Raw genomic sequence first — 15,039 nt, forward strand, 5'->3', positions numbered from 1 at the left:
CAGGTCACTGGGAAGATGGTGTGCTGGCCAAACTTGTATTTTGTGCCCATTTGGGATTAAGTGTGTGGTACTTGACAAATATTTTTTTGTAAAATGATATTAGTCTTGAGCAAGGCTGAACTTGCGTGGTTGCCATCTCCAGCCTGGGAGCGGTGGTTTGATCTGCAGATCTCCTTTGCAGTCTCAGCACCCATCCATGTATGCTGCTGACCCGTGTGAGAACCTTGCCTGTTCTCCTCTGCCCGTGTAGCAGCTGCACTGCGCTACCACCTTCTAGCCCCCAATCCATTGCTGACTCCTGAGCATGGCATCCTGGGAATGGGGCATATTGCCCAAGTTGCCAGCCTGTTTTTTTGTTTTGTGGATAGTTTGAGAACTGCTGGTCTGAATGTTCCTTTTATTGAGATTTGGGCATCAGTATAAAAAGAGATCTGCTCAGTAGAACAGCAGGAGCTATGCTAAATATACCAGAATAATACCTGCCAGTAAATTTTAGGTTGTTGTCCCACTCTGATATTTTATTGTATAGATTACAAATTTATTTTTTAACATGTATAACTGCCTCTGATACCATGCGGGTGAATCCTCCGAATATTCACTTTGAAATACAATAAAGGATGTAAAATTAATTCCGTAACATTTTTATTTCCTCACTTTTGAAATTCAGTGATATATTGCAGTGACCTCTTAAACCCCATATTGATGTAAAGAATTCCACTCCCACTTGCTCCTCTGGTTCCTGTTGACAATACAACAATTTACTTATTGCTACTGCCTTCACTGATGCACTGTCTATTGTCAGTTAATTATTGGCCAGGTTTAGTTTGTAATGTTACAGCAAAGCGACACTGGAAAATCTGGTTTCATCTTGACTCTAAGGTGTTTTCTGGAACAAGCTGGTTTCTGCTTTATGTTATCACTAGCTACTTGTAAATGTTTGTGGGTGACGCTATTTATCTTGCTCTGGTCGGGTGTGTTTCTTCTCTGTATTCCAATACCTGCGCTTTCTTGTATAATGTAGGGGGGCCGGTGTTGGACTGGGGTGGACAAAGTCAGAAGTCACATGACCCCAGGTTATAGTCCAACAGGTTTATTTGAAATGACCTTGCAAAGGAGCCTGTTGGCCTATAACCTGATGTCATGTGACTTCTGACTGTTCTATAACAGTTGCAATTGGTTTTTCTTTGTGAATTGCAGAGGGGACCCAGCCACACTAAATTCCCCCTGGTTTTCCAGTGCCTTGCCTTGGGGCAGGGGCCTGTTTTTGCCTCTCGTGCGTGGAATTTTAGCCTTTAGGTTTTCTCCTAATGTGCATTGCCGAAGAGATAACGAGTGAGATGTTGTTCCAGACATCCAGGTGTTGATGGGGAGCCTGGTCTACCTGCGGCATGGCGTTGCAAACTCTCCGTACCTCCACCTACTGGACGCCAATCAATGGGCAGACATCTGTGACATATTTACCAGGGATGCCTGTGCCCTCCTAGGCCTATCAGTCGAGTCGCCTCTCAGTGTCAGGTACGCCCAGCGTGAAAGACCTAGAAGCGTTTTCCTTTCCATTGTGCACTCTGCCTGTTTTTCTGCCATTACAGCCAAATTTTTTAAAATCAGACACTTGTTAAATAATTTTAAATGACCCTTCTGAAGCCCGACCCGAAACGTCAGCTTTCCTGCTCCTCTGATGCTGCTTGGCCTGCTGTGTTCATCCAGCTCTACACCTTGTTGTCATTGAACCTAGGGGCTTTTTTTTTAATTTACTGATGCGTAATTCCAGTGGAATAAAACAACAGTTTCTCTTGTCAAGTAAGCAGAGTGCTGATGTCTCTCGAATAGGATCATGAGATTGACCCGGTTACCTGGGAGATACGGCCAGCTCCGTATTAAAATCCTGAGGTACAACTGGCTTTAAACCATCCTGAGGAGAGTGCTCCCACTGAGTTGATGGGCAAAATCTCATCGAAATAGTCTCAACTCTGGTAATGGGAACCTGCAGGGAACCCAGCACTTTTTAAACATGTTGTTGTTTTGACCAGAAAGCAATGTTTGTGTCACTGAACAATCCCTGATACATGGATAACATTGTTACAGGAATAAGATTTTGTGTTGCTGTGTTTTTAGCTGACTTTTTTGTTGAAAGAGAGGTAAATAACTGGGTCTGTGCAGTGAATTTAGAATCCCAGGAGTAACAGACAGGATTGGTTTTAACTCTTATCCGGTTTAATGTAGTTATTTCTTACCATTGGCTTTGTTTGTTCCACACACCATTCTCCCAATGAGTCTATCAACATCCATTGTTTACATGAGATAGTGGGAACTGCGGATGCTGGAGAATCTGAGATAACAAGGTGTAGAGCTGGATGAACACAGCAGGCCAAGCAGCATCAGAGGAGCAGGAAGGCTGAGAGGAGACAGACAGGTCAAAGAGGCGGGGATGGAGCCAGTAAAGGTGAGTGTAGGTGGGGAGTTAGGGAGGAGATAGGTCAGTCCAGGGAGGACGGACAGGTCAAGGGGGTGGGATGAGGTTAGTAGGTAGGAGATGGGGGTGGGGCGTGAGGAAATCTCATATCTCATGTAAACTTCACAAGCTTCAAAATCTCCCCTCCCCCTGCCGCATCCCAAAACCAGTTGTTGGACCCAATGCATTGATTTTTAAGACTCATGTTCTTTTTCCCTCCATGGGTTGAATAATTGTTTTTTTTTCCCCTTGTGTTTGGCTAATTTGTAGTAATTATAAGTTATTTCCCATATTGTCCCTCCCCAGCAAATTTAGGAGCGAATTACTGCAGATGCTGGAATCCATAGTGAAAGCAACAAATGCTGGAGATCACAGCGGGTCAGACAGCATCCGTGCAGAGAGAGCACGCTAACCTTTCGAGTCTAGGTGACTCATCGAGACTGGATACATGAGCTTGCTCTCTCTCCATGGATGCTGCCTAACCCGCTGTGATCTCCAGCATTTGTTGCTTTCAATAGTGTTAAATGTATGTGTTGGTATCTCTGTGCAAGAGAGAACAACATCACTTTTATGTCACTGCAGCGTTTTAATTGAGAAGAGCAACAGCCTTAACTGATGACAGGAAGATATGCCATTCTGCAGACAATATACGCTCTTGGATCTAAAAAGCCAGGAGACGTGAAGACGTGACTTGTGGATTGATTGTCAGATGTCCTGATGCACTGCATAGTGCAGCCTTGCCTCTTTGCTTTTGACGATACAGATGAGCAATGCTGTGCCCCGTTTTTTATAAACACCCTCCAATTATGCAAGTTGCAGACCTACATGCTGAATTAATAGAATTATGTTCCATATTCTGGCCTGATATTTCCGTCTATCCAGCAATCCATTCTGGGCTAATGGTTGGGTAATCAATCTTCTGCCCGCTCATTACTGACTTGCTGAGTAAACTATTCATTGGTACGTTGAAACATCCAGACCCTAGTGGTCCCACCTTTTGTTTGAAATGGTGGGGTTTTTTTGCTGGTCTCCGTTTGAAATGGACCTGAATTGTGTAAATTCAGTTTGGGATCTGCAGAAAGGGCATCTGGTAGCCAGTCACCATGCCCCGCCCCCTGAAACAGGAGCATTTGTATATGAAGGTTAGATGGTATCTGGACCAGGGAGGCACTTATTTAACATCCGGTTAAAAACCTTCATCTGCAACAGTGACTTCTTCAAAAGCTGCTCTTAAATCCACCATGAAGCAACGACACATAATTTCAACACAGCTTTACTACTTTGAAAGCAGTAATAGTTTAAAACCATCATTTATTTGTAGTTAGAGTTGCATGCAGTACATACACTATGTTCAACAGTTTCCAAAAGTAAATTATCATTGTTTCTTTTGTTAAATTGGCTGTCCTGAGCAGAATCAATGTTTGGTGAGAGTTTACAATCTTGGCCAGGTCAGTGGGTACCTAGAGTTGGCAGCCAGATTTCAATACAGCCCAAAGTGTAGTTAACTTGGACTTTGAGTTCTTGGATCTATTGTTTTAAGGCCATTCATTGTAACAGAAGAGAGGAAACTTGTGTAAGCCTGAGATGGTTTGGGTTGTGAAGCCCGTTTTAATAATGAAAATGTTTCCTTTTGACCAGAGGAAGATCAGGAGGAAGTTTTAATGGGTATGATTCCATTGGCAGATGGGAAAGCAAGACAAACAATTTAAAAATTAGTAAAGCATAGAGAAATAGAAGCACCTTGGAAAGCATGCTTCAACTGCCTGAAGCTACCAGGAAGAGGGAGATGATGTGGTTATGAAGATACAAGGTTTTTTTTGGTAAATATTGGCCAAGAGCTACCATATAGCAACAGGAAGGTTATGCCTGTGTGAAATGCTGGGTAGGACATAACTGGAAATTGCACACAGTTCTGATCACAGCATTACAGGAAGGATGTGGTCGTGCTAGAACAGGTACACTGGAGACATTGCCTGGAAAGGAGAACGTCAGCAATTTGAGAAAAGGTTGGATACGCCAGGTCTTGTTTTCTTGGAAACGGGAATTGAAGATTCATAGAATCCCTACAGTGTGGCAACAGGCCATTTGGCCCGTCGGGTCCACACCAGCCCCCGCAAGACCATCCTACCCTATCCCTGTAACCCTGCATTCCCCGTAGCTAATACACCTAACCTACACACCCCTGCATGCTGTGTGGGACAATTTAGCATGGCCAATCCACCTAACCTGCACTTGTCTGGTCTGTGGGAGGAAACCCACGCAGACACCGGGAGAACGTGCAAACTCCACGCAGACAGTCGCCCGAGGGTGGAATTGTACCCGGGTCCTTGGCACTGTGAGGCAGCAGTGCTAACCACTGAGCCACCATGCCACCTGTCAACTGAATTGAATTAGCTTAACTATCACATGTAGTCAAATGAGTACAGTGAAAAGTTTACAAGTTGCCACTTATAGTGCCATTTCAGGTATAAAGTACCTAGATACAGCTTCTTCAGTACTGGTTCTTGGCAGGGAGGGGTTTTGAAATAGAAAGATAAAGAAATAAAAAGTCCAGCATTACAGATTGTAGGAATAAATTAGAAAAAAATTCAAAGAAGGCTGAAACAAGGTTTAAATGATGTGCATAACATTCCGAGGGACCCAAGTGGAGTGGCTGTGGTTTACCTGAGCAGACAGGTCATTAAGAGCAGAGATTATATTTTTAAAGAGGTTGGTCCAAGGGTTAGAGGGAAATCAAGGAGAGGGAGTTGGGGTTCTGGACCTCCTTGCTTGAAAAGTGGAGGCTGAAACCTTTTATATGTGATCAGGCTACGTGGAAGTGGACTTGAAGTGTATAATCTAAAGGGCTACAGACTCAGAGCAGGAAAATGTTACGCCCCACTGGACAAGTATACTGCGAATCAAGCCCAGCAATTCCTGGAGTTGTCACAACAGGTAGTAATTTTTAAAATATGCAGAATTCCCCAGGTGACCTAGAATTTCAACCCAGGGCAGCATGGTGGCTCAGTGGTTAGCACTGCTGCTTCACAGCACTAGGGACCTGGTTTGATTCCACCCTTGGGTGACTGTCTGTGTGGAGTTTGCACATTCTCCCCGTGTCTGCTTCCGGGTGCTCCGGTTTCCTCCCACAGTCCAAAGATGTGCAGACTAGGCGGATTGGCCGTGCTAAATTGCCCCATAGTGTATAGGGATGTGCAGGCTAGATGGGTTCGCCATGGGAAATGCAGGGTGATGGGCTAGGGTGGTGGGACTGGGCGGGATGTTCTTTGGAGGGTCAGTGTGGACCAGATGGCCCAAATGGCCTGCTTCTACACTGTAAGGATTCTAGGTTCACAGAATGCACAGCCCAAGTTTCTATACTTAATGACAAAGATTCTAACAAAAATGAACAATTCTGAACCATTGGCATATATCTCTGCTAGTTAAAACTCTTAAACCCCCCCTACGCACACAGAGTAAAAACCACGGGTGTTATGGCTGGATTGGGTAGCGGGGCTGACTTTGGGTGGGATGCTCTTCAAAGGGTTGGGTGTAAACTTGATGGGCCAAACAGCCTGCTTCCACACTGTAGGGATTCTATGATGATACACCAGAAGAGGTGGTCAGTCCGTAAAAGGCGATAGTGAGCCACAGGAAGGGAAGTCGATTATCAGAAATAATCATGGGGGAGGTGAAACCGATGATCAACTCGTCTTACAATTTCAATCTGCAACCTTCCACTGTGAAGAAAATGTGCCGCAGCACATAGCTTGAGATAAAACTCCATTGTCCTCAAGAGGTTTCTTTTAATCTTATTCTTCCTACGAAAGCTTCTCAATTAGTAAAAAGACTGTCAGCATTTCTAGCTGTTCTCCTGCTCTGCTCCTTCTGTTGATGGGAAACACTATGGAACTATTATATTTTCATTTCTGTTTTCGACGTTGGGGAACAATCATTCAGCTGCATATCAAAATGAGAATACTCCTCGGGTCCTGCAGCATCTGTGGAGGGAGGGAAACCAGTTATCGTTTTCAGGCCGGTTTTGCTTAGCAATCCCCTTGCATTTTTCTGGGTCCTTGTACAGTGGCTTAGTGAAGCAACTGGTATGTTTCTGTTGAATTGACTGTCTTTTTCTTTTCACCCACAGTTTTTCTGCTGGTTGCTTGGCATTGCCTGTCCTGCTGAATATTAAGGCCGTGATTGAGCAGCAGCAATGCACAGGGATATGGAGCCAGAAGGATGAGCTTCCAGTAAGTGTTGCCCGTTCCAGTGTTTATTAATAATAAATTGTCATAATCAAGTCGAGTCACATGAGTTTGTATGTGGCGACTTCATATGTTCAACACCAACCACCTCCTGAAATCCAACATGTGGAGATGCCGGTGTTAGACTGGGGTGGACAATGTCAGAAATCTCACACACCAGGTTATAATCCAACAGGTTTTATTTGAAATCACAAGTTTTCGGAGTGCTGCTCCTTCGTCAGGTGAAGTATTCTGGTTGGTATCTTAAGTCTGTTGTGTCTGGCTGAAACCAGGACTTTTTAAAAAAAAAAAAAATTTCAAAATATACTTTATGCGTAAAAATATATGTGCGTAGTCACAAACGCAGTTCAGTTCTGTACAATATGGTATGAAGGAAATAAGCAAACATTGGAGCTTTACTCTGTCCAAACAAACCAAAGGTGTCTCTTAAATAAAAAACTGAACGAACTGCGGATGCTGTAAATCAGGGACAAAAACAGAACTTACTGGAAAAGCTCAGCAGGTCTGGCAGCAATAGTGGAGAGAACTCAGTTAATGTTTCAGTTTGAGTGACCCTTCCTCAGAAGACACCTCCTACTTGAGCGAGACTAGGTTCAGTCTTGCATATTTGTAGATGTTTATGTGCTGCCGTGGTACAGTAAAACTCCTCTATTGCGTCATTGTTCAATGTGCTCGACCCTAAAATGCTGCTTGAGTGTGAATGTACCAGTATTGCATTTTCTGCATTTATTCTAAAGTCATGCAGCCACTTAGTACATTTGGAAGTTGTTCTGTAGCCTTCCATCTTGCACGGCAAGATAATCCTCAGGCATGTATAGCCAATGTGTTCTCCCTCCCCTTTTTTTGTTTTGTTTGTGTTTCGTGTCTGGTATCTCCTTTTCCACCTCAAAATTTGAAATTGCCCTAAGGGTTAAATTAATCGCGACACTTTACACATGGTTTCACCATGGGTCTCAGGGAGGATGGAGACATTTCAGCTTCTCTTTAATTTTTCATGAGCTATGGACATTTCTTTAGTGCAGTAGCTCATTAAACCATTTCTGCTGGCAGTAAAGAGGGAACTGCATTACAGTGGTTCTGGAGTCACACATCAGGCATGTCCAGGATAGAGATTTCCTTCCTGAAAGGACACTAGTGAAACAGATGGGTTTTAAGATAAGTCATGGTCAACATTAATGATGTCAGCGTTTTTACTTTTAGATTTGATTTTATGATCATGTCTCTTTCACCAATCTTTCTCCACTGAATCTTACAGTTTGGTCTTTGCTTATTCTCAATATTTTGCCTTGGTAAAACACCCTTGAGTTTTTTGAATGAAAGTATTAAATCAATTGTTTCACAATGTTTCTGTTTCTGAGCACTGCCACATCCTAAAATAGCCCTGGGCAGCTTTAGTTCTGAGGAAGGGTCACCGGATCCGAAACGTTAACTCTGTGTTTTTTTCCTTCACAGATGCTGCCAGACCTGCTGAGCTTTTCCAGCAACTTCTGTTTTTGTTTGTGGCCAGTTTGATGTTCTTTCCATCAATTAATTATGGAAGTTCCACAGCAATTTGAAACATTACAAAATCTGCAGCGATTACAAAGATGCAGACAAATGCACCAAGTTTCTTCGGGTAAAATCCACTTTCTCTCTCCTTGTCCTAACTTCTTCTTCTCTCATGAAGATTGCAGCTCATCATTGGTTCCAGTTTTGTAGAGCCGCCAACAGTTTCATTGGATATTTAAAAGACCATATGTGACTGTGGACATTGAGTGTTGTATAATTTTAATTATGACAGGAATTAAAATTGAAAGTGGATATACTCCCACTGGCTATTGATCAGGAGTAGCATCCCTCTGTGTTTACTCCCTGACCTTCTCCCGACACTCGACACCAAATGCAGTTTTGTCCATGCCGCACACATCGCACCCCAGGAACTGAATGTGAGAACTGTCCACTTTCTCATGCCCTGCCCTGCCTTCCCGAGACAGCAGCCAATGAAAGCGTGAAGGTGACCTTTTCCGTCTCTTTCAGATTGAGATCGAGCTGGGGAAGAAGTGCTGGTACCATTCTGTCTTTGCCTGCCCCATCCTCCGACAGCAAGCCACCGAATCTAACCCTCCCATGAAGCTGATCTGTGGACATGTCATCTCCAGAGACGCATTAAACAAACTGATCAATGGGGGAAAGTGAGTAGCATGTGGACACTTTGACTGTGTTACTGGGTAATGTGGTCATGGGACTATCCTCCCTGCTCTGAGTGGAAGTTAGGCATCTCTGCGAGTGATTATAGATGGAACTGGGGCTTGAGGACAGAGGGAAATGTGTACAGTGGAAAAGGTTAGCCATCTCTAACCAGTCTAATCCAAGAGGTCCAATATTCTGATTCTAATTCAATGGCTCTTCCAATGTGATGGTACCTAGATAATGTTTTCGTAGAATTGTAGGATCTTTTAGTGCAGAAGCAGGCCATTCGGCCCATCGAGTCCACTCTAATCATCAAAAGAGCATCTCACCCAACCCACACCCCGACCCTATCCCCGTAACCCTGCATTCCCATGGCTAACCCACCTAGCCTGCATATCCCTGGGCACTATGGGCAATTTGGCACAGCCTGCCCACCTAACCTACACATCTTTTTGGACTGTGGGAGAAAACCAGAGCACTTGGAGGAAACCCACGCAGACAGAGGGAGATGTGCAAACTCCACACAATCAACCTCAGGCAGCAGAGGTTCACTCAGTTAACAAGGGGAGTTGGCTGCCCTCCTGCGAATGAATTGGGAGAATGGACTTGATTCAGGAAGAGCTTGCCTGCTAACCTCCCAGTCAGGAAAGGTATGGTAATGTAAGTGCGAAAGGCCATGAGATCTGTTCCTGCATCATTTCTTACACACGTTTCTCCTTGTGCAGGTTAAAGTGCCCCTATTGTCCAATGGAACAAGCTCCTGCAGATGCAAAACGGATCTTTTTTTGAAGACCAACTTTGCACCCAGTGGATATTGAGCCTTTATTTGGCGATGGGCTGTATTAGGGTGTATCTGGGTTAGTCCTGTCTAATTGTGACCAGTCTAGGCAAGTAAGTGCTGTGATTGTGATTAGCCCTGGACTGCGCTAACGTGGGCTTGGTGGCTGTTTTTTGGATAGTTCCCCTCCCTCCTCTTCCTTCCTCTCCCCACCTCTCCCCCTTCCCTTTGCCTCCTTCTCCTTCCCCAACCCCCGCCAGCTCTTGTAAGACCTTTTACTTTGTTTGCACTTATATGGAACCTGGCTTAGTCATGAACTCCTATCTAACAATCACCCCCACACCACCCTTACTTTCCCCCTCACCGCACGCGCGCACACAGTTGCACAGCCTCTATACCCAGTGGGTTACCAACAATTGCAGAACACATTTGCTGTCACTTGATGTAGCAGCACATTATGATCCCCGAGTTGAGGAGTAGTTCCACAATATGCCAGGGGAACTCCAGGAGCTTCTGTACTCATGTCCGTGCCTACACTGACACTGTTTACCATTGCAGAGTTCAATGGTGTGTATGTTTTTAGAGTAAGATTTAACTGTTGCCATTCTCAAATGGCAATCCGATTTCTATTCCACTACCCCTCTCGTACTTTACTCACTCTGGGAGCAATGTAATGCAGTACCGCTCAGATATCCAGATCTGCAAACCTCCTTGAAATGCAAAACGACGGTGTTGTTATTTGTCTGAAGGGAGGGATTGAGCTCCTAATGGGGAATGGGACATTACGGCTGGTCCATTTCTCGCATTTCCCTGAAATGGGGCAACCAAGGGGAGGGGGAGACAGTAAAAGATAAAAATATTATGTATCATATAAGTATTTGATAGCTATATCAGTGAGATTTTTTTTACAGATGGTCTCTAGTCATATACATCAGTATCTTAGTACTTTATGAACTGCAAAAATGATACTTCTCCCTCAACAAATTATGATTTGGTCTTTAGGTCTAAAATCATAGACTAAAACATTTTTAAAAGTTGATTTATTTGTAATAATGGCAGTTAACATGTCAGAATGGAGTGCTATTAAAATGTAGCACTCGCCGAACATATTTAGTTCCTGTTTTATCGTGGTGAGCTGCTGAACTGTACAGTAAACCCCAGAATGTAGGTGTGATTGTTGCTAAGTACTCTGGTTTTAGCCAGGACAGTACTACTGTGCACTTGAGCTGGGTAAAAGGGGGGAAATCATTTGTTTGGTCCACTCCTTATCCATTGATTTCTGTAGAAAAAGTTATGCACATGTTAAACCAGACAGCGATGTGGGCGCCCTCTGTAGTTGATAGGCTTGTAAATCTCACTTGCTTGGGCTCACTCTGAGCATGGTATCAGAGAGCAGTCAATATCCATGAAGCAGTCCCTAGCCAAGAATCCCTGCTGTCAGGAGACATCAAGAAGGGTCGAGATTCAGTCACTTTGGTTCAGTCAATAATATTCTCAATTCAGACTTTGCAAATCAAACGGAAAATGTCAACTTGCAAGCTTCTGTGGCAGCCCAATCCATCATTCATTCAATATACATTGAAGCAAGAACATGTACTGTTAATTATTTGGACTCTCTCTGGGATTGACTGGGTTTAAAACAGTGTTTTGAAGAGTAGCTGACTTATTGTCTCGAGCCCAGGGGAGAATGGCCAATGGGAGGGAGGTCAGTTAGTCAGGTCACAGTGGTCAATCAATATTCATCAGAAATCAACACTTTAAAAACTGACCTTTTTTGTTTATAATTGCAAATTGTGCTTTATCGTTTTTGAAAATATCCTATACTCACTTGTATTTAATATAACCCTGTAATTGTGCCTTTCAGATGTTTTGTTTTCTGTGACACATCACTGTAATTGCCTCCCGCACTAGTACCAAATTAGTGGCAGTAACACATCAGTCATGACCTCCTGCTAGTTACAGGTTGTGTGGTCGGAGGTACACACAGACCCAAGTTTGAAACAAAACTGGCATCTCAGTGGTGACCTTTTTTTTTTGTTTTTCCTAAAGAGCCTGTCATTGCTTAATTACAAACTGCTTACAGCTAAAAGTAGTCACCCTAAGCATGCTTTAATGAAGCAAGTGTCAAGTCCCAGACAACTGGGCAACAGGTCATTTCATGGTTCTGTAGAATTCGTAAAAGAAATCTGGTTCAATCTGGCAGATTTCATGAAGTTCGGGCATTGTTTCTTCTGAAATTCAGCTCAGACTAAAGCTCTCCCAATTGTAGAAACCTGGGTGGAACAGACTGTACTCTTTCTGTCAGTCAGTCTCTATTAGCCACACTGTAAGCCTTGCACATTCTTGTGGCCACTAGAATTAGCAGCTGCTAATTCTAAAGGTGCCTTCTTGGGTGGTAAAGGGGGCTGATTTGGACTCGTTCCTGCCCTCCCACCTTATCCCAGTGCTACATTCCCTGCCACCAAAGTCACCTACACGATGAAGAAAAATGGCCTAGCCAACAGACTTCATCCAAAGTAATGTCCTTCCATTTGCAGAAAAAACTGACTGACTGGCTCACACTCTTCTTCCCACAGTGAAACTGCTGAGAAAATAAACTGCAGAAGTAAAAAATTAGTGTTTTTTTTTGTAAAGCCAAGTAGCATACGTTTTGATGGAAGGTTTCAGCTACTGTAGGGTTCCCCTGCAGTCAAGAATGTAACCTGAACACAAGGTATTCTTGCATCATTGCAGAAAGTAGAGGCACTGAAAGTGTATTAAAATGTTGTAATTTTAGGTTCCAGAGCCAATAATGACAGATTCAGAACGTGTAGCCCAAATTAGCCTGCATTGGGTTGAATGTAGATGTTCTGCAAACAAAGTATGATATTAGAAAAAAATGGTGTTTTTCTTACCCACGATAAACAATAGCTTTTTCTGATGACACACAATGCAAAAGGTCGGGGCCATGACTTCTAAACTGTCCTTGCATTCTCTTTCTGGGAAGGAGAGTGCAAATGATACTATCGCAAAGCTGATAGTTTACCAATCCTTTCTTGCTACAGTTTTAGTTTGGAGGATATATGAGAATTTAGGAACCTTGCTCCATTCTGGAAGCTGTTTTTATAACTCTGAGCTTGCTTGTCACTTATCCTCCTTCAAGACCAGAAAATTGCGAAGAAAAGGTCATGGAATACCTGCCAATCAGCAGTTTGGAGAGTTCAACACTCTGATTAATTTTAGACTGTTACATGACTTTTAAATTATATAACAAATAACTATTACATTATTTTAGAACAGATGTTTAATAAATATGTTGAAATGCTTTTGTCACTGAAATAGTTTTCTGTTTTGCACCTACAATATTAAAGGAAATGCAAAACCAATCCAGTTGTGCTTCTTCGGTCTTTCTTGGATGGAGATTGTATTGATGTCTCCATGACAGTTCATGTCTCAGAAGATTCAGGTTTACTGTAAAGGATGACACATCCTGGTTTTCAGGAAACAGTTGATCAGGTGACTTTTTTTTTCTGAGGTGTGAAAGCTAGAATAAAAACCGAAGTCAAAGGTGAAGAAATACATCTCCGATTTAAAACCAAAAGGGTGAAAATATTCAGCAGGTCAGCAGCAGTGTTGGAGAGAGAAACGTAAAACCCCTACAGTGTGGAAACAGGCCATTTGGCCCATCAAGTCCACACCAAACCTCCGAAGAGCATCCCACCCAGACCCACCCTGTAAACCTTGCATTCTCCATGGCCAATCTTCCTAACCTACACATCCCTGAACACTATGGGTAATTTAGCATGGCCAGTCCACCCTACCCTGCACATCTTTGGACTGTGGAAGGAAACTGGAGCACCCGGAGGAAACCCCACGCAGACGCATGTCCGAGGCTGGAATTGAACCCAGGTCCCTGTTGCTGTGAGGCAGCAGTGCTAACTGCTGTGTGTGTGTGTGCTCCCGCCCCTAACAGAATTAGTGTTTCAGTTTGATGATCTCTTCACCCACAGTATGGGATGTTAGAAGTGTATGATGGAGTTTGATCATGTGAAAGGGCATAGCAAAAAGGAAAGGTCTGCAATAAGGTAAAATGGTGATGAATAAATGCCAACTCGTGATGGAAATCCAAGGGTGTCATAAGGGAGAAGAAAATAAACAGATGTGTCCAGAGGAAGTGTGAATGGCAGAAAAGCAGAACAAAAAAAATGAAGGAAAACAAATTGACAAAACAAGTCCAAAATTACTAAATGGTATGGAGTGCCTGATTTTGTTTTTCCTGTATTCATTCACGGGATGAGGACATTGCTGGCCACACAGCATTTATTGTCCATCTCTAATTGCCGAGAGGGCAGTTAAGAGTCAACCACATTGCTGTGGCTCATATGTAGGCCAGACCAGGTAAGGATGGCAGTTTCCTTCTCTAAAGGACATTAGTGAACCAGATGGATTTTTCCCCAACAATTGACAATAGATTCACGGTCATCATTAGATTCTTATTTCCAGATATTTATCAACTTCAAATTCCACCACCTGCCATGGCAGGATTCAAACCCAGAGGCTGTTATCTGAGTCTCTGGACTAACAGTCCAGTGAAAATACCACTAGGCCATTGCCTCTCCCTGTAGAAATCAAATGCTGTAATTCTTCCTGGATTTGCATTGTACCCCAATGGAACACTGCAGGAGACTGAGGCCAGAGTGGGAGGAAGGGGGAAAATTAAAATGGCTTGGTTAGAAACCCAGGGTCACAAATGGAGATAGAACAGAAAGTGGACAATCCAAATTTGGTTATCCCAATGCAGCGCTGACTACATTGAGCAGTGAACACAGCATAACTGATTTAACAAAAGACATAAATCGATGTTTGGTTCATTTGGAAGGAGTGTTGTGGGGCCTTGGATGGTGAGGAAACAGGAGGGACAAGATACATCTTGCACTTGGATGGAATGGCATTGTGGCAAAAGGAAAGTGTTGAAAACAGATGAGGAGGACCAAGGTACCACAGGGTTGAATGTTGAATGAGAAGGAGGAGGAGAGAGATGTACTCAGTGGAGTCATCACACTTGATATTACTTTCCTGGAACTCATTCTTGTTAGGCAGCAATAAAACTTTTTCCTGGAGAATCTAATCTTCTCCTTCTCATGTTCTTCTGTTTTTAAATCAATCTCGGGAAAGGATATCTATTGATTGTGGTAAACACAGCTATTCTAAGCTGAAGTTTGTCATTGAAGCAAAGTTACAATTTAGCCCCAGGAATTGTCAAATATACTGTTGCTAAGAGAAGCATTGTGATTACAGTGAAGTGCATCTCATTGAAATATCAGAACAATTGATAATTATCAATCTTGTCAAATTGAATAATTATCAGAGGAACAAAGGCTTTTAAATTGATAAAGCAAATATGAGATTTAGGAAAC

At 43.2% G+C, this 15,039-nt stretch overlaps 1 protein-coding gene across 1 annotated transcript in view; it reads left to right on the plus strand.

The window, feature by feature from the left end:
• Window positions 1–13,008, plus strand: part of rmnd5b (required for meiotic nuclear division 5 homolog B) — a 33,822-nt gene extending 20,814 nt beyond the window's left edge. Inside the window, exons 6-9 of the mRNA XM_020521897.2 lie at window positions 1,350–1,515; window positions 6,579–6,681; window positions 8,713–8,867; window positions 9,591–13,008. Of these exons, the coding sequence (XP_020377486.1) occupies window positions 1,350–1,515; window positions 6,579–6,681; window positions 8,713–8,867; window positions 9,591–9,654 (488 nt within the window). The 3' untranslated portion in view covers window positions 9,655–13,008. The remainder of the gene's footprint in view (window positions 1–1,349; window positions 1,516–6,578; window positions 6,682–8,712; window positions 8,868–9,590) is intronic.
• Window positions 13,009–15,039: the final 2,031 nt, after the last annotated feature.

Source organism: Rhincodon typus, chromosome 12, assembly GCF_021869965.1.
Source record: "Rhincodon typus isolate 14 chromosome 12, sRhiTyp1.1, whole genome shotgun sequence".
In the NCBI taxonomy this organism is placed as follows: domain Eukaryota; kingdom Metazoa; phylum Chordata; class Chondrichthyes; order Orectolobiformes; family Rhincodontidae; genus Rhincodon; species Rhincodon typus.